This window comes from Erigeron canadensis, chromosome 6 (genome assembly GCF_010389155.1).
Source record: "Erigeron canadensis isolate Cc75 chromosome 6, C_canadensis_v1, whole genome shotgun sequence".
In the NCBI taxonomy this organism is placed as follows: Eukaryota; Viridiplantae; Streptophyta; class Magnoliopsida; order Asterales; family Asteraceae; genus Erigeron; species Erigeron canadensis.
The window spans coordinates 40,354,860-40,374,108 of NC_057766.1; the positions used below are offsets into that span (position 1 = coordinate 40,354,860).

The window sequence follows — 19,249 nt, forward strand, 5'->3', positions numbered from 1 at the left end:
CATTAAACATAATCACCTCGTATTTTATAAATTGAAATCCAAAGTATAACACATGTAATAACACTTTTAACATTAGCTCGAGAATATATTTATTATTTCTCATTAAAGCCCAAATGTGTGAAATGCTGAAATGGACGAGACGGGTAATGGGTTTGACCCTTTGTGGTTTATGTAATCGGATTAATGGGCCGATGAAAAGGATATAATTTATCTAAGCCCACAAAATCCATCGGCTCTCCTTCCCGTGAATGATCATGAAACCCCTTTGTCTTTAAAGGTGTCAAATTTCACCAATATACATGTGTTATGTTTTAATCGTTAAAAACCTGTAATGACACACACAAAGAATAGCTTAAAGAAGAATTGTGAACTTAACAAAGTTTAATGGTCGATGGGACAAAAGGCTTGATCAATCCGAGTTCCACACCAAGGCAAAAAGTACATGTTTTGAATTTTGATCCACATACATTAAAATATCATTAAAGATGATGTTAATGAACAGTAACTATTTTGTCCTTTTTTGCAATTCTGATATAAATAGTACATTTATTAATTTTAATATCAAGAATATCAAGTGGTTCATTACTTGAGGGCTATACCTTTGGATTAAAAGATCTTGAGTTTAAAACTCTCCACCAGATTTTTCCCCCCTTTTTATATTCTTTAACTTTTGCAATTTTGGCCCTTCTTTGTTTTCTTTTTTCATTCCAACCCCTCCATTTTTTTTTCTGAATTTTTTTGTATCCCCTCAACTTATATATATACTTTTGGTTTTATAAAATTAGACCCTCACCTTTTTTGTTTTTCTTTTTGGGTTTTTGGATTTTAATTTTCTTTTATTTTTCTATTTCATATTTTTTCTAACTTTTGTTTTTATTTTAACATTATTTTTTTTACCATTTTATTAATACTTTGTACCTATTTTGTTTTTTGTAAACATATATTTTGTAGGTCTTTTGCTATTGCTATAATTTTTGTAATATGTTTTTTTTTGTAACATTTTGTTTTTTAAGAAAATATGAGCACGCTTTTGTGATTGTAGCATTGCCCTTAAAAAACAAAAACGGATCCCGAAGAGAAAAAAAACAAATACCCGCGGCAACGCACGGGTGAACTTTTCTAGTTACTAATAATAACAATGTTTATGGTCATAATATAATTGGGTACCAAAAGCATAACACCACCAAATAAAAGGCTTAAAGTTCAGTTTCTTGCATTTATGAAAAAACAAAGATAAAAAGCCTCATCTATTGATATTCTCCTAGAGGTAAGTATTAAAAATCGGAAGCCAGGATATCTCAATCTTCCATCTCTCAAACAGTTTAGAAGATTCATCACTCAATCATTCCTCTTTGATCCCTAGACACAGGGGTTACAAACTAATTTTTTACTTTAGGGAAGGTTGGAGAAAAGCATAGAGCGTGCTACTGTTTTTTTAGGATGAGAATCGCTATGATCATATGCACCTTATATGAGGATCATTTTGGTTAGTGAAGTAATAATGAAAGCCTGAACGATGGTCAAGATTTTGAGATGTTTTAGGGAGAGTGAGGCTGATCCACCCAAACCAAAAAGAAAGTGAGAGCCTAATGCGAAAGGTTGTTTTACTAAGTAATATAACGTTAGTGCTTTAGTTTGTATGATTGCTCATTAATTTCGTTTAATGATAAGAAACGGAACTTGAAGATGTGAGTATTTCTTCTCTTAAGAGATTTTGAGACTCCTTAACAAAGGAGATACATTATTAATATATATAAACTTTGTATTATATATAATTATTATAAAGATGAATATATATAATATAAAGTTTGAGAGATGAATGTATATGAAAAAAACATAGATGAAAGCTCGATATATCTCCAATAGATGTTACAAAAGACGAAATGAAAGCAATTTTTGTAATGTCATATCTATTTGTAATATCACGGTTGTAAGTTTTAAGTACTAATATTTCACAAGAATAATATTTCAAATGTTTACGATTCAAAAGACTTCTCAAGAGGCCAAAGACTGACCGTATTGAATTAATGTTACATCACTTTCTTTCTTATGTGTGTACCATGTGATTTTGTGGGCATCCCTTCGATCTCTAACCAGATATTAAACATTTCTTTTGTATTTTCAACGCTTTTTTTTATCCACCCCTATTAATACATCATTTATGTCTAAACCAATAAACATGTACGTACTTTCCCCTCAAATAAATTATGCTACAATTATTGCAGTCATCACAAAAATATAATAATTTAAAACTTGGACTAGTAAATACATTAGGCAATCTTATATTGTCAGTTAGATTTTGGCCATGTGATCACTAACAAAAATTCGATAAATAAGTTCACTTTCAATTCTTTTAAAAAAGAATCTTTGTGTGGAAAATTTAATCTTGTCTTTATGTTACATCACAAAATTTGAAATATTTTTGCAACATTAGACAAATTGTGGTCACGTGTCTAGTTTTGATTTTGTTGGGTATAAACCATAAAGTGAAAGAAAAAATAATGATTCATGAGATTTGATGATACATAATCATTTAAGAGTTTGATTTCATGTACAAAAAACATACTTTTTTTCTGTTTAGAACACTGTGACTTATGTAGATTAAATTGCACTTCATTAAAACATTTGGGATATCCCCTATCTTTGGGGCCAAAGTTTTTTATGGTTTCTCATTAGGCTCTTTTCTTCCCTTTGGTTTGGGTCAAGTTAAAGATAAGGGCAACAAGCGAGGCTTCTCCATACTTATATTGATTCTTCTACATTTTGTGGAGCTTTCATGCACCACAACTAAATAACAACAACGATACTCAATTCCGACTTGTTGGTAAAAGGTCATATGTGAGGTTTGTCATATATCATGTAAGTTTTTGAAGATAAAACACTTTTCTTTTTTGTTTTATTTAAGAAGAAATTATAAGTGTATTTTAGTATTTGTAATGTGAGAGGAAACAAATATGAGATCTTCAAGTAGTGTAGGACTTGGTTTAAGTCTTATTTTTGGGTGTTTGTTGTTAGCTCTTATAGCTGAGCTTTACTATTTGTTATGCTGGAAGAAAAGAGTTACTACAAATACAGAGATTCAACAAGAATGTTACAATAGTCCAACAAGAGAGTTCTTGTACTTGTTTTGTTGGAAAAAGCCATCATCTTTGACCTCAACTGGGATAACCACAGACACCCAAGTTCATGAACCACAAGCATCCTCCTCATGGTTCAGACCACTAATTGGTGAAAGTAGTTATGAAGACATGACTACAGTTGAAACTGAGCTCTTGAGGCTGCAAAATCCCTCAGCTGGCCCACCAAGATTTTTGTTCACAATCAAAGAAGAAACAAAGGAAGATTTGGAATCAGAAGATAGAAGTAGTAAAAAAGGTTCATCATCAAGAGGAAGAAGTTTAAGTGATGTTGTTTTTACAGTTGAGACACCATATTTTACTCCACTTGCTTCACCACCAAATTTTACCCCACCTATAACACCTAGAGAGTCAACTTATAGACCATTTAGTCCCTTAAGACATTCATCAAGTGATGCTGAATTCAACAGGATTTGGGCATCACCACCTCCAAAGTTCAAGTTTTTGAGAGATGCTGAAGATAAACTTGAAAAAAGAAGACTAATTGAAAAGTTTGGAGTTGATGGTTGTAGTGTTCAAAAAAGTGATGATTATTGTAATCATAATGGAGTAAAAGATGATGAAAATGGCGCTTTCATCACACTCATTGTCTCTTCTAAAGAAAATGAAAATGGTCATCACAACAATATAATCTCATCACAAAGTTCATCACAGGTACTTCCTTTAGCTGCCTCTCCTCCTACATTTAGACCGCGATTTCACAAGAATCCAAGTTCACATTAGTGCCTCATCAATGAATTGAATCAATTTGGGTTCTTATTGTACACATTGTATGTTTAAACTTTGTATGAGAGATTTAATAGAAGTTTAGTTCTACAAAATCCCATTAGGCCACTAATTATTAATCTATGAGGCATGAGCTCCCAAAGTTATTGTCCATCTTTCGATCGATATTGGTCAATGGTTTATTGCTTTGATTCAATGTGAAATACTATCAAATATGTTCTTTTCAAGTAGAGTTTATATCAATTAATAAACTGACTTCAAGATGACATTTTTTTCTTGTCCAATTTCCCATATATTTCAATATAAATCTTTTTTGTGAAAGGCATTTCAATATAAAAGTTAATGCTTAGTCCAGTGGTTCAACAAACTTGAAACTTGTGATCATGCAAAGCTGAACACACCAAAAGCAAACACCTTTTTTTTTCTGGATAAATGGTATTAGATGCATAGACAAAGTTAAAACACATACTTTATCTTCCATTACATTACAAAAAAAATCAATCAAAATTGTTACAAAACGATTATTTGCCATGCCATTGTTGCGCGTGACGATTTTCGTACTATGCACTCGATATTGGTTCTAATGGTGATTCCAAAGGGACCTCTGATTCTGTTGGGACAATAGATGTTTCTTGTTTTGTTCCTGTTGTTACCATTGTTATTTTGGCCTGTTAGTGCATGTCTTAACCTTATTTCTTATAATAATAACCTAGAGTCATAAATTTGTGCTTTTTTTTTTTTTTTTGAACAGCTAAATTTGTGCATCTTATATTAACCATTGTCATTAGTTAGTGAATTCATTAGAATCTTTAAATGTCGATTTCAGTTGTAAAATAGATTTACTTGTGTATGCATACAAATATCTGATATAAAGGCTTGACGCATATTGTTTTGCTAAATCAATAAAGGTCCACAACATTCACTTTCAGATTGCAAAATTAATCAGTTATATCTGATAATTGAATGAGATGATGTTGGTGTTGATTGATATGTTTTTGTCAAAAGATTAGTGAATCATAACTAGTATTACGAGTAGTATATTATGCTTGGCTGTATTAGAAAAAAAGAATAATCTTTCCTATATAAATCAATAAATTCATTCCATCCCATTAGGCTAGTTCTCCAAAGAACCCGACTTCATGTCAATCACACTACTTTCTTAATTCGTTTGTCATAGTAATACACTATCATATATATATTCCTTGAATTCAAAAGGCATGTAAAAACAAAAGTTACATGCAAAAACTTTGTTAAACTTGACTTTTGAACCCCAGGTTTAAAGATTTAGTTATCAACCACTTTTGTTAACTAATAACTTTGGTCTAAACTCTAAAGTGATTCTAGAATCATAATCTATACTCCCTGTATTGGATCTCTTAATTCAGCACTTTTTTTTTTCTTAAAATACCCCAACTTAAACTTAATACCCTTATATACCCTCCTTTCCCCATTCACTTTAATCATTACACACTCTCACCGACTTTCTATCACCTTCCGTCGCCGCCCTCCTTCTCTACCGCCTCCCTCGCTCTCCACTACCGCCTCCCTTTTATATTATCATCACTTTCTAGCCGTTGCAATGCGCGGGCACTATGCTCGTTGAGAGAAAAAGCTTTTGTTTACACATTATATGATGTTGTAAGTTTTGTGGCTTGACTCGGGCCTCTAAAGTAGTAGGTAAGAAGATAAGCCACTGAATATTTGAAAAAAATGTTTCTTTAACTAGTAAATTGGTAAGATAGGCTATTGTGTTTCATGTTTCGATCCTAACTTTTACAAAGAAAATGACTAAATAAATGTTATCTTTTTTTGGAATGATGTTAACATGTACCAAACTGAATAAATAACACGAGCAATGAATTTGTTGCAATACATGGTGGGTATACATTATCATGAAATGTTGATGTCAATATATGGACTCATGAGTCATGAAAAGTTATCTATTTGAACATATCGTAATCTTATGACGATTTTAAAAGTTTTCTTATAGTTAAAGGACCATGTTTAAAATGTACATAGATTGTAGGGACCATTTTAATGATTGACGAGCCAACACGGGTTAAAAGATCATGAGCGTTATGAAAGTAACCTCGACGTTTACAGAAGTTAGCTATTGTAACCTTGAACTTTATTATTACACCAAAAAAGACCCAGTAGCATACTCTCATGCCGAAATCATCAGATTATCATCATATAATAACATTTTTGTAGAGCAGTTGATTGAAAATAAAAAAGAAACCATATAAAATATTATATTAAGTAATTCTGGAATGAGTAAACTTTACTAGTCTAGCTTTTTTTTTTCCGGTCATATAAAAACATCAATAAATTCAATCATAATAAAGAAAAAAACACAATACACTAGACACTCGTGTTTTGGATTATGAGATGTTGTCTAGATAGATAAGAATAATTTATAGGCCAAACATAAGTTTTACATATGAAGTCCAACCTTACTAGTTATGTCCTTAAACACACATTTTTTTTATATAATCTGATTGATTTAACTTGATGTGCACAATTTTCTGTATTGTTTAAGTTTCTAAATTCTAAGGAGAAGTTATACTATCTCAATATATATATAACAAGGGTTGTAGCGACGGTTATCGCGTGATAGTTTCTGAAAAAGTCTTTGCCATCTCCAACTTGCCATCTTTGATGAAACGATCCTTTCATTAGTAGTGGAGTATTACTATTTGTGTACTGGAGCTGTGTTTGCATTTTCTTAAAAAAGTCAAGGGGCTTGTTGAAAGGGAAATAAAGTGTGGGCAATTGGGGTCAGTTAGATTTTATCCTCTTTTTTGACTTATTTAGGAAAAACAAGTTTGAAATTGGGAATTTGTTTGTTTTAGTGTTTGTAAATGAGCTGGACTTTTACCCAAACAACAAATAACCAAAAAAATCCCCCCGTGACAAGGGCACATGTGGTATTCGCCGAAAGCTTTACCAACCCCCACTGCGGCACTGCCTTTGCATAAGCCGCTAAGATTCTGTTTGTTTTTGCTTAAAAGGTCTACAAGGGGTATTTTACTATTTTATCAGCCGGGCGTGCAGACACAAGTCTTCTTGAAGACAGATTGTTTTTTAAGTGAAGAAGATCTTCAATGAGCTTTTATTTAGCTTAAAAAAAGCAATATCTTGAATCAACAGTTAACTTTACTCAATTATCAAAATTTTCAACCATATAAATCACACAATTATTGATAATCTTAACTATATAAATAAAACAAGTAACACCTGGCAGAACCAGTAGACCTTACCAGTAGATCTTGAGCACACCTTCCAATTATTTAGGTTCACCCAGGCTAGTCCGTCCGTCTCAGACTTACCAAGAATAGTCTCCGCTCACTCTGCATTGATCTGGGGGTAAGGGCTGTTGGGCATGATTTTGCAGAAGACTAGACAAGTGTCTGTGTGCCATTGGATAAAGGAATGAACAAAGCGAGTCTCAACCATCAATAGTTGGAAGTACATAGAAATAGGGTTTTCAAAACTTTTGAATTTGAGCATTACATCACATGAAAGCACAATTGGTACATAGACTTCTTGATATATAACTTGATAACCATGAACAAATACATGTATATGTATGTGTATTTGAAGCATTCATCTCAAACACTTACTATAGAGTCCACTGAACAGACATCGTCAAAGTGATAAACAATTTACTTTAGAGTGCGCCGAATGTACATCATGAAAGTGATGCTAAATAAGTAACACCTACTACCGTCTTTCACGGGTTTTGGGTCACAATACTATCTACAACAGTGTATAAGGAGGTTGTGATGTAGAGTGTAGACAACCTTACCCCTATATTAAGTAGAGAGGCTACATTCATATTCTATCTATAATAATAAAAAAAAAAGACTTTCAACCTTCCAAAACATGAGAAACTGAGCATCGAACCTTTGACCTCTGTCTCCATATGTTAACCAATTAATCCAACCTTACCGGTAATGGTTGAAATAATAACATAATCAAATAATCTGTTGTAGTAGAACATGATGACAAGGCAATGCTTAGAAGTAATTATATTGCTTGACGTTGCACCATTCATTTTGATAATGTCGAGCAGTCAGATAATTTTCATAATTAGGCAGTAGCTAAATTAAGATCCAATCGTAATTTAAACTAATTTTACTTCACCTTCAAATAACCAACTAATTTGCAGCTGTATGAAACTGAGTAATTGTGAATAGTTAGTTTACCCAAAGTGTACATCAGTACGACAGTACATCTGGATACTCCTGTAGAAGTCCTGCCAAGATAAACACACAGGGGTCAGATATGTCATTTTAGTCAAACTTATGGCCAAAAAGAATAACTAGTTGCTGGCTGTAAAATTTTATTAGATAAAAAAACAAATATTAAAACAACAAACACCAGGGACAAACTAGATATCATCCAAACATAACCTCATGTCAAATCACTGTATTTTGTGTTGCAATATATAAGTGTAATACAATATTACAGTGTACAAATCATTACAAAAGTGTTGCGCCAAATTTTCAGGGGCTTCATATGATATTAGAATCATAGCGTGATGGTACTTATGCCCAGCTCTAGGTTAAGAGAGTTGAGACCAGTCTCCTGTAACATGCTGAATGCTGTAAATCCATAATATGAATGGTAAAGATCCGGTAACTGCCCAGGGAACTTGCTGAAACCACCATACTGCCGGAAAAAGAAAAGAGAAAACATTAATAGATTACATTTGAATGCAAAAAAACAAAAAATAAATGAACCCTCACCTTTTATATCATGAAAATTCCAACTTTTCCGTTTTATCGAACGTTTTAATCTAAGTGTAATAATCGCCTATAGTCAAAGTATTGATAAAGTTGTGTTGCATTTCAAGATTATAATATCTTTCTGTTCTTTGTTTCTTTTTTATTTGTTAATGATTGGATAGAGTTTACATGACAGTGTACTGCGAGCTAATCGCTACTTAAGACAATATAGTTAGACTTCTAGTTTAATCAGACCAATCTTCAATTAGAAATGTGCTACCACTGCGAGAATTTTTCAAGATCCTTTAAATGACTACATTAAAAAGTGAAGATATAAATAACCGGTCAGGAATTTTTTATCATAATCATCACTCCAGATTTCAGATGTATTTGATCTTACCTCAGATTGGCATGTCAGCAAAAATTCACGTAGGATTCTTTCATCGATAAATTTACCAGCCCCTAAGATCCTCAGAGCTCCACCAACCCTATAGAGTTATCACACACTCAATGGAGCCTGAACGGATTTATATAACTGTACTGAATTCCGAGGCTACTAACTTAGTACGAACTCACCAAAAAGCATAACAGGTATCGGTAGGTTTGTTGGGTCTTCCTTGAAACCCTCCATCAATAGCTTGCCTCTAAAAAATGAGAAGTATGATAGCAGTTAAAAAGAGTCAATTGGCCTTCACAACAGGCAACAGCGTAACTACAATATAACATCTGATGGAAGTATACCTGCAAGCACCAATCTAGAAGCAACGGCACATCTATGATGCAAGAGGATGTGGATCGAGAGACGAGGTCATCTTCAAGGAATCCCATTAACCGGAGAGAAGCAACAGCACAGTAAGTTGCACCACCTGTGACACTAGAAGTAAGAATGGTTTATGAGTAATAAGTTCAATTCGTAAAGAACTTACAAAAAGGAAAATTCCAAATCACAATGCCATTTTCCATTTTAATAGTAACATAAATTTTTACATATGATACATACACTCAGAGTCTCACAAAAACCATTGAACAGTACCAAGGTGCTAAATGAAAACATTGTCATCTGTTTTCTAAGATTACATGGTTAGTAAATCAAAAGCATGACAGGTACATAATAAACAAAAATCATCATTGATATCTCGAACATCAAAAAACGGAATACTATTATATTATTTTCCGGTGTCCAGAGAATGCAACTTCTCATTGTTCGGTAAGCACTTAATCCAGCAATTCAGCATTGCTATTTAGTTAACGTTACCTGATATGTGTAACTTCCAAATTAATATGTGAGTTTCTATTGTATTTTATGTTGCAATTACTTTTAAGACAGAGCTTTTAGACTACCGCATCCAAGAAACTGTGATTCAAGAAATGTACATATACATGTCTAAAATGGCAAGAAAACTCACCATGTGACTCTTGGCCAGGAATTAGTCCAAAGCCACCATCATATGACTGCAACAAAACATTTCCTTATAAGCCATAGACATTTATTAGGGACAAGAAACTTAAATGGGTTCAGCTTTCAGTAAACCAAAAAAAAGGAGGGGGAGGGGGGCCCAGTTATGCCCAGCCTAAAGCTGGGCCTTAAGCAAAGCCCAATCCTATAGAGGCAGAATGTAAAACTATTTTATACCAGTATCTAAAAATATTGAAAGTTTAAAAAAAATTTATTAGTTAAACTATTTTCACATTGCGGTTTGCATATCATATGCTTAATAAAAAAAGTAAAAATGGACAGCGGATCGGGTATTGAGAAGGTGAACATAAACCTGACAGCTCAATATGTACTTCTTGGCTTTCTCTTTATCCATGCCACTCCAATTATCCAACAGAGACGAAATAACAGCTAAAATATCAAGTGGCTACAATCAAATTTAATCCAAAAAAGAACTAGATCTAAACAGGCAGTTGGGAAGACATGGAGTCTCACCAGCACAATACACAAACCGTAAATCTGTCTCTGCCCCCGTGTGAATGGGCATGAAACTGAGCACAAAGAAAGAATGAAAAAAATGATATGTTAAATTCGAACCAGGAAAAAATAAACCACAAGGAGAGTGAATCTAGATAAATTTCAAAATGAAGTTGGCAAAATGATATCAGATACTCCGTATACGTTATGAATACATAGGCTACTTAATTGAACTTTCTTAAAACTGATCGTACCAGATCTAGAAATATAGCTAAATACAGACCTATAAAAGAAGATACACAAACAAAAATAATGACAAAAGATGGTGGAAACGGGAACAAGATTAATCTCCAAACAACCTCTTTCAAAGGATCTACCTGTTTTACATAAAGCATCCAGCATCATCTATAACAACGTATAGTCCTAAGCAACCAGGTTACACTTTTCCTGGCTTTCTTTTTTAAAGTAAGCTTACACATATCCTATGGTTCAAGAATAAAAAAAATAACAGCTTAGAACAATGTTTCAGGCATAAGTTACCTCCCATCCGGCTGCTGAAGATGTTTCATGGACATCAAAATTGAACTACAGTTGAAGAGTGAAAAGTCATAGTTAAGTGTCTTCAATATGGCCAATGCACAGTATGTGCTTGCCAAGTGACTGTTATTGGGAACGGCGGCCTGTAATGGAGATACCAGAGTAAGAGAATAACAACCCAACTGGAAAAATATATTTAAAAAAATAAAGATGACACTACTTCGGCTTGTGAATTTCCAAATAGTAAAACAAAGATCATTCTGACTTCTTACCCCGCTTTTAAGAGAATGAAACTGAGAACTTCTAGAACCATAGAATCCATAGAACTGGCCTGCAGTAAACAATCGATGGTTAGGTTTACTAATTTTAGAATTGTTCTCATGAATGTGGGAGAAAAATCTTGCCCTATTAAAGTGGCAAACTCTTCATTCATACCATTGTTTGGTTCAGCTTCATTCGTAGGATGAGCTTGCAATGACAAAACCCAATTAATAACGTCTTCTCTATCAACCTAAACAATCAACAACAAAAAAAAAAAAAAAACACATCTGATTAATTGTCTGTGAGTCATATTCCCCTGAAAAGATATTAGATTATTTGATGGCACATATACAAAGGCTGAAAGCCATCCCTTGAAAGTCATTGAAAAATATTGAAGCTTCACATATATGCAGCTTTTCCAGCTTTCTTATTCACTGATATGCAAACGGCTCATTGAAAGTGTGTGTATGTTTATATGATATGGAGACGTCAGACGGATGACTGGAATAACGTACCCCTAATACTATGTACCACTAAGGTTTACACTAATATGCCAGAAGAAATTAAGAGTTACTTCATATATTTCAATTACCTAATTCTAATATACTACATAAATTGATTTTTTTTTTTTGAACGGCAAATTTGGACTCAGCGTCATGCCTCTTCATATACCCAACTCCAATTCCAGAGGAAACCCATTATAGGAAAACCCCAGTCTCCATTCCTGAGAGCATTTTTGCTCACACCAGGATTTGAACCCAAGACCTCTCAGTCTCAGGCTCCACCATGTACCAATTCATCTATTGATGATTGGTACTACATAAATCGATTTGAAAAGCGAATTTATGGTCATGTCTTCAAGCTATTCTACGACATTCAAGTTAGATATCTGGCTGTGCGTTGAGACGCTTATATATATATATATATATATATATATATAATATTGTAAGTCAACACATGAATGTGAAAATCAATATTAGTAGAAATCAAGTGATGTTAAGAGCAACATAAATCCTAACCAAACAAATCTTGTAGATCTAAAACTATATAAGTAATTGATAAAAGAAGGGAGATAGAATAATACGCGATCGAGAGCACGGAGAATGTGGAGGCCGGAGATGATGAAGTAAGCGAGAGTAAGATGGTTGATCTCTTGAGCTTCGTATAGTGACGGTAGTATCTGGTAATTCATTTCAAGGTATCTTATGTGCCGATCTCGATCGAACAATTGTTCATCGGCGGGAGGTATATGACTGTCGTCTTCTGCCATGGCAAACCCCCCTCCGGTGATTCTACAGCAACTGATACTCGACCAGTCTTTTTTAGTTTGACATGCGCGTATATACCCACCCCAATAAAAGTATTCAGGTGGTAAGATTTACGGGGTGCTTTATTTGATAGTTATTAGTTTGTCTACGAGTATAATTTATTTTTTTTTTGTGTTTTACGAGTAACTTTTAAGCCTATTTTCATGAGAAGATGCCGTATTTAACTATGATTAGAATCGGCTTTTTTTATTTTGAGTCTTTGGATAAATTTATAAGCTTAAGTTTATTAGTTTATTTTCATAACCCTTTTTATCTACCTTATTTAAATATCCACATATAAAGTTATCTAAAAACTAAACTACAACTTTTTAGTTGTTGTGCCTAAAGGTGTTTATCTAACAGTCAAAACGGCTAAACTGGATCAAAACGTGGTATTCAGGTTGGTTTTGGTGGATTAAATTGTTAAAGTTTCGTTAATTGGTTTAGATTTTTAGAAAATTGGGTTCTTTAGTTTGGTTACGGTTTGAGGTAAAAAAAATGAAAAAAGGGAAAACCGAACCAAACCGTGTGTTACTAATGACTAAATATTATCCTATAAGAGTTATAGGATACCAAGCAAGGATGAATCAATAACAAATATATACATATTTTTATGATTATCTACTAATCAATTCATGTCTTTTTAAAATATAGGAGCATTAATGGCATGAGTAGTCCAATACCCGGAAGAACTTGTACGCAGAGACTTGCATCTCATGATTGGTTGTCAAAAGTTCGTTTTCAAACAACACTCATATGTAATTACTAATTAGGAATACGTGATTTGACATTTTAGCAAGTAAAATAATGACTACATTTTCTTATATAACCTACATCGAACCGTCTAACCGGTTAAACTGGACCAAATTAAATAATTTGGATTGGTCCAGTTTGATATATGTTGAAATTGGGGTTGCCGGTTTGGTTTCAAATTTCGACAAAATCAGACCAAACCGGTCTGTGAAAACATCTAGTTGTTATGTCTTTGGGCGGACTATTAAGAGATTCTTACTTCTATTAGGTATTGTTTGAGGAGACTCTCTAGTATGGATCCAGTTAAGATAACATAATTTAGATCTTACATTGTGATATTCGATTTGCAACTTAAAAAAAAAAAAAAAAAACTTAGTTTATAAAAAATAAATCATCAACTACTTATTCTTACTAATCATAAACTCAATATATAAGTTAACCTAAACACCCCTTTAGCCCACACTGGTTTCTTTACGAGGTTATTAAATTTCTAGACAGTATTAATCTAAACAAACTAGATTGGTGTCCGCGTAATGCAGCGGCAGTAACAGCAACGGTGATGATGTGGTTATAACGTAAAAGTAATTTCATTGTGGTCGGAGATATGATGAATTGTTGTGTGGGATATGAAAGGGGACGAATTTTGAGTTAGGGTTTTTGCTATATGTTTGTGCGTGAGAGAGAGATAGATGTTGAATTTTTTTTAAGGACATTCTAATTACAGTCTATAAAATATAAATAAAGATGTATTAAGATGAAGAGTAAATATGTTTTTTCATGTTCTTAAAATTAAGAAGGAGGAGGAAAGTTTATTTCATAAAGGAGTTTAGATATAGATATAGATATAGATTTATGGCAAATTGACTATTAACTTTAGATAAGCTATACTTTTTAACCACACACTTCGCTTAATTACTTTAGATAAGCTATATTATCACAAAACTCTAATGTAAGGGCTTCTTCCTAAACCAAAACCCAAACCCTGAACCCTGGTCTCTCGGGAACAAACACAAAAAAGGCACACACTTTTGCGGACAAGGCAAATCAGGATTTCCGTGAGTCAGTAATTACAACAAACATCTGGTGTGCGTCGGTCACATTTCGATATGAAGGGCAGCAGAACTACTACTCCTACTAAGCTCTTAACATTTGCCGAAAAATGCAAGGTAGTCTTATTATCCCTTCGGATTATGCGTGTGATCATCATTATCATAGTTTTTATTTGTATTGTATTTTTTTTTTCAGAACATATTAGCATCAAATTGGCAAGGTACTCTAAATACAGTTAAAGCTGATTCTACAGGAAGGTACCCCCCAATATCTACTTTGTATTTGCTTTCTATCATTTTCTTTTGTTATTATTATTATTTTTTTTTGAACGGCTCTTTTGTTATTTTTTAACCCATGTTTATGGCTTTGTGTTTTTCGTTATCTTACAGCAAGGAAGAAATCTACAGTTCAAAAGTCAAATACTTTGTCAAGAGAGGAAGGCCGTACATTTGGGTACCAGAAAATGACTTGCATAATGTGGTATGTTTAGTTATTTACATTTAGTACAAACGCCGCTATCCCTTTTTCAGTGCTATTGTGTTTTTGTCATTTGATTACAACGTGTTCTGATGGTGTATTTTAAGTTAATCTGCCTTTTTTGGGGTTTGAATGTGAGACGTCACAAGTTTAATGTAGAGTTGACAATCGTATGTATTTCCGGGGTTGAAGTGGAACAAAACCTTTAGGCTTGTTTTATCTTTTCCTTATTTCCTTTTAGCAAGTAGCAACATGGTAATTGTATGTGATGAAAATTTCCGCAAAAGCTTGTTTTTCCCTTCTAAGTAGAGGACTTGGAAGAAAAGTCTTCTCATTGGTAGGATGGATTCTTGTGCTGACACACATGTTAGAAGCATCTTTTTTTATATTGTTATGCAGCAATAAGTTTTGGTGCATCAAGGTGTAAAGAAGTGCATAGATGTGTGTGAAAAGATATATCACGTCCCTTCCAAAATCCTTCCTACAACTCTATGAACTCACTCTAAGTAGCAATACTTTCTTCAAGTAAAACACAGAGTCATCAAAGTATATCAGGTTATTTAGAGTCCACCTTATTTAGAGTCCAAAAAGGGCCCATATAACTTACACATGTGTAAGACCATCCATCTTCTCCGGTGACTTTTCCGCCGAGAATCAGGTCCGTTACACATGTGTAAGTCGTGGTGGTGGTGGTCGCCGTCGCCGGAAAATCATGGTGGTGGTCGGAGATGATGGTGGTGGTGGTAGGAGGTCGTTGGAATTTCAGGAGATGGAAGAAAATCAATGGACCCTTTTTGGACTCTAAATAAGGTGGACTCTAAATAACTTTTCCCTATATATATATATATATATATGTTGCTAGTTTCATCAAGTCCAGTTATTTGTATGCGATGCTATATATTTCTCCACCCACTTAGTATGCTCATGATGAAATGAAGGTAGATTTTGGTTAAAAAACTTTTTATAATTTGTCCTTATCTAGGTAGTTGATGTATATAACATGAAGTCACAAAGTTTGGTATCGTTGATGGCGATGCTCGTGTGGAGGGAGAGAATGAGGGAATTATTATAGCTGCAGTAGTGAAGCTTTAGTCATGAGCAACTTTTATCTCTATTTAGTATACCTTTTTCTTGCATTCTAGCTGTCTATGACCTGTTCTGCTTTCTTTTTGTATAACATAATCTCTACTATGATTTGTCTAGCATCGGTTTAGTGATCATTTTACCCTTTTCTTATTTAAAAAGTGTATGGTATGAATTATGCTATACTATTGTATATATTCTTAGTGCTCTAGTGGGATTGTGGGAGATAGATATGCCTCTTTACTCTTCTGATTTGTGTATTTTTCTGGAAAAAAAAGAATACAGTTATAGATGAACGTGGTTCATTTGCTGTCACAAGTCCCTTACCAGGTTCCCTTGCAAGTTTGCTCCAAGCATTAAAGAAGGTCAGTCAATATTCTTTCTTCTACTTCATACTCCCTCTCCATATGTCTTCTAAGAATTATAAATGTGAGTGTTGAAGACTACATATGTTATCTCGATAACATTATAATAATACTAAAAATTCCTTCTTCATACAGCCCCCCAATCGGATTGCTCTTGTCGGTGAAGTTGTGCCGCTTAGTGATAATAAGGTACAATTTATAGAAGCTAATCTTAAATGGTCTATTGTTTGTTTTTCATTCGTCTGTAACTAAGCTTGAAATTGACAAGGTATTGTCAGTATTGTGTAACCCAAATTGTTGAATCGAAACATGTTCATGCAACTTTTTTTTTTATTTTTTCAAGTTTTTGGCTGTACTTTCATATGTGCTGATAATTTCATAGTTTCAGCATTCATGCCACCTGTTGCATCCCAAGATCTAAACTAGTGGTGGTCAAATCACCAAACCATAAGTGGTATTCCATAGGTTCTTAGGGAGCTAGCTCCCCTACCTTGAATTTGACATCTTCATTTCTGGTTCTGTTCATCCTTTTGTGAACACATTTACGTCATCGTCATATTTTTGCTATCACTTCATCTTTGAAGAGAACTAATAATATTAGTTAGTAAAAGCAAGTTGATATTTCATATGCTAATATTTTTTTACATGCCTCCTTATGCATGGAATTCTGTCAGATCAAGTCAGCAGCAGAAACCCTGCGAGAGATGATAATATCAGAAGGGGAGGCAATAAGGGAGTTTAGTTACTCAGTTTCTAGTATATTAAGTTCATCTAATTTCACATCTACATCTCGTGCCGAAAACCTTCAAGAGTTTTTGAATGAAGATCTACAATATAGGATATACAAGTTTAATCCAAGGTAAAAGTTCTCTGTTAACCATTTCTTATCAACACGGATTTTAACTCAGTTTGAGCAAAAACATGTCCCTATGTTGTGTAGGGATATATGTATTATTGATGCGAGCTTATATCAAATACAAAATCTCTATCATGCAGCTCAATCACTTACATAGAAAGCAAGGGAAGCAGCCATGAAATGGATATGAAGGATATGGAAGAATCAAAGGCTGATCCCTTGTGTAAGTATCCTCCTACATGTGCATGATGTTTACTTGTGCATATATTCTGCACACTTACCCAAAGTTACAGCTCACCAACTTTTTAGGATCCACCTCCAACTAGCACGTGTGCAATATTTACAAACACCGACATTTTGTATTTTGTTAAATGTATTGAGTTTGGTTTGTCAAACAAGACCCCGTTGCTCATTTATAAGTGATATAATGAGAAGCAAATGCCACTGAAACCAACTTACACCTCAGATCGTTTTCCCGGGCCAGAAAATATCAGTTTTGTTATCTATGGATCTGTACTTGGACTTCAAGTTCACACTTATCAAATAAAGGAACTTCCAGAAATGTGTTTCCTTCTTAACTAGATAGGAAGTGGTTTAATTAATAAATAATCACCAGTTGTAACAGGTTTCCTTCGTGTTCAAGAGTTAACTATCATTTAAGGATGATACACCATAATTACATTCTTTTGGTATTGTTCCATGTAGCTCTTTTTTCTGCAAGCTTGATTGATGGCATTAATCAAAGTGAAGTCAGACGTCGAGCCCTGATGATTTTTTGTGCTACATACTTGAATAAGAATGTTAAGGTATGAAACTTAATCCCCCAGAATGTAGTAAATGGCATAGAGTGAATTCATATGGCAAAAGGGCAATTTTGAAGCATTTACTTATTATTAGGTTGCTTTGGGTTTTGTTTATTTCAGTTGCTCAAATAGATAAATATATATAATTGAGCTAAAACGAAATCAGGTCAAATTGTTTGAATGGGTGCAAAGTTGTCCGATGGAAACCTTCTAAAATTTTTAATTTAAAACGTTAGATAATATTTGTAATAATATAGTTTTGGCATTCATATATATTGACATTTCCTATAATGAATTCATCAAAGAGGATATAAATGTGTTTTTGATCAACCTGATCACTACTTAAGTCTTACCTGTTATGACACATTACCCAACACACAAGCCCAACCCCATTGCCGCCTCCACCTTAGAGTACACCATCAATGTTTGCATGATATAGTTGTACAATATCAAAATAAATAACATGCACAATGCCACAATGCTTACAACGTACCATCTCAACGTTTTCCTTTCCTCTAATTCTATGTAGGCATGTGGCGTTTCCCTTGTTCATTTCTCTGACCTCTTGATATTGTGTGTATTTGAAGGATGCCCTGGTGCTTTCGATAGATCGGAAAGGGCTTGATTTGCTGGGGAAGGTTATGGGACCCATGATGGACGATGGGTCTCGTGAAGTCCAATGGAAAGAGATGCGATTGCAGCTTGCGGAAGAAGCTCGTGATGTTGAGACGTTCTGCAAACGACTTGTTGAGATGGAAGAGGAAGCAATTAAGAATGTTTCAGCATTCAGTGGCCTACCATTAGATGCTAATGAAATGTAAGCCCTCACCGAACTTCGTGTGTGTTAACATGGTTTGTTCAAGTTACAATTTTTATGTATCCCGTATTAATATAATGCTTAATATATTCACCACGGGTAAGGTTCATGTGAGAACTATTCACATATGAACATAAGTAATTATAAGTATAACTTGATAATTCAAATGTGAACGAATATGTTCATATATACCATTCACATATGAACATCAAGTTATAATATAAAAGTTTTCATGGTTCTTTCAATTCAAATGTTTCTCACATAAACCTTTTCCTATTCACCACTATATATACATGTCTAAAGGTGTTATTCTTTCTTTACCCTTTACATGTGATCTCTTACTATATATACCATTTGGTTAACGTTTGTGGATGTTTTTATCTACATTAAGATCAACTTTTTCCATATAAAAACAATTCTTCGAAACACATCCAT

General features: G+C 33.7%; 3 protein-coding genes across 3 annotated transcripts; 2 read left to right on the forward strand and 1 right to left on the reverse strand.

Annotated features, from left to right (window-relative positions):
• The first annotated feature begins 2,600 nt into the window (after positions 1 to 2,600).
• Positions 2,601 to 3,958, forward strand: LOC122605398. The gene has a single exon (XM_043778345.1). The coding sequence runs from the start codon at positions 2,955 to 2,957 to the stop codon at positions 3,858 to 3,860; it is 906 nt and encodes a 301-aa protein (XP_043634280.1). The 5' UTR covers positions 2,601 to 2,954; the 3' UTR covers positions 3,861 to 3,958.
• Positions 3,959 to 8,230: 4,272 nt separating this feature from the next.
• LOC122603382 (geranylgeranyl transferase type-1 subunit beta) lies at positions 8,231 to 12,673 on the reverse strand. Its single transcript, XM_043776067.1, has 11 exons — positions 12,388 to 12,673; positions 11,478 to 11,553; positions 11,315 to 11,373; positions 11,046 to 11,185; positions 10,524 to 10,579; positions 10,363 to 10,439; positions 10,000 to 10,045; positions 9,335 to 9,459; positions 9,170 to 9,237; positions 8,994 to 9,081; positions 8,231 to 8,537 (listed from the first exon to the last, which is right to left on the reverse strand). Exons 1-11 carry the CDS (start codon positions 12,571 to 12,573, stop codon positions 8,397 to 8,399), a joined length of 1,062 nt encoding a protein of 353 aa, XP_043632002.1. The 5' UTR covers positions 12,574 to 12,673; the 3' UTR covers positions 8,231 to 8,396.
• Positions 12,674 to 14,308: 1,635 nt separating this feature from the next.
• LOC122605567 lies at positions 14,309 to 18,934 on the forward strand. Its single transcript, XM_043778526.1, has 9 exons — positions 14,309 to 14,529; positions 14,609 to 14,670; positions 14,803 to 14,893; positions 16,252 to 16,338; positions 16,474 to 16,527; positions 17,013 to 17,197; positions 17,335 to 17,417; positions 17,900 to 18,000; positions 18,585 to 18,934. Exons 1-9 carry the CDS (start codon positions 14,470 to 14,472, stop codon positions 18,816 to 18,818), a joined length of 957 nt encoding a protein of 318 aa, XP_043634461.1. The 5' UTR covers positions 14,309 to 14,469; the 3' UTR covers positions 18,819 to 18,934.
• Positions 18,935 to 19,249: the final 315 nt, after the last annotated feature.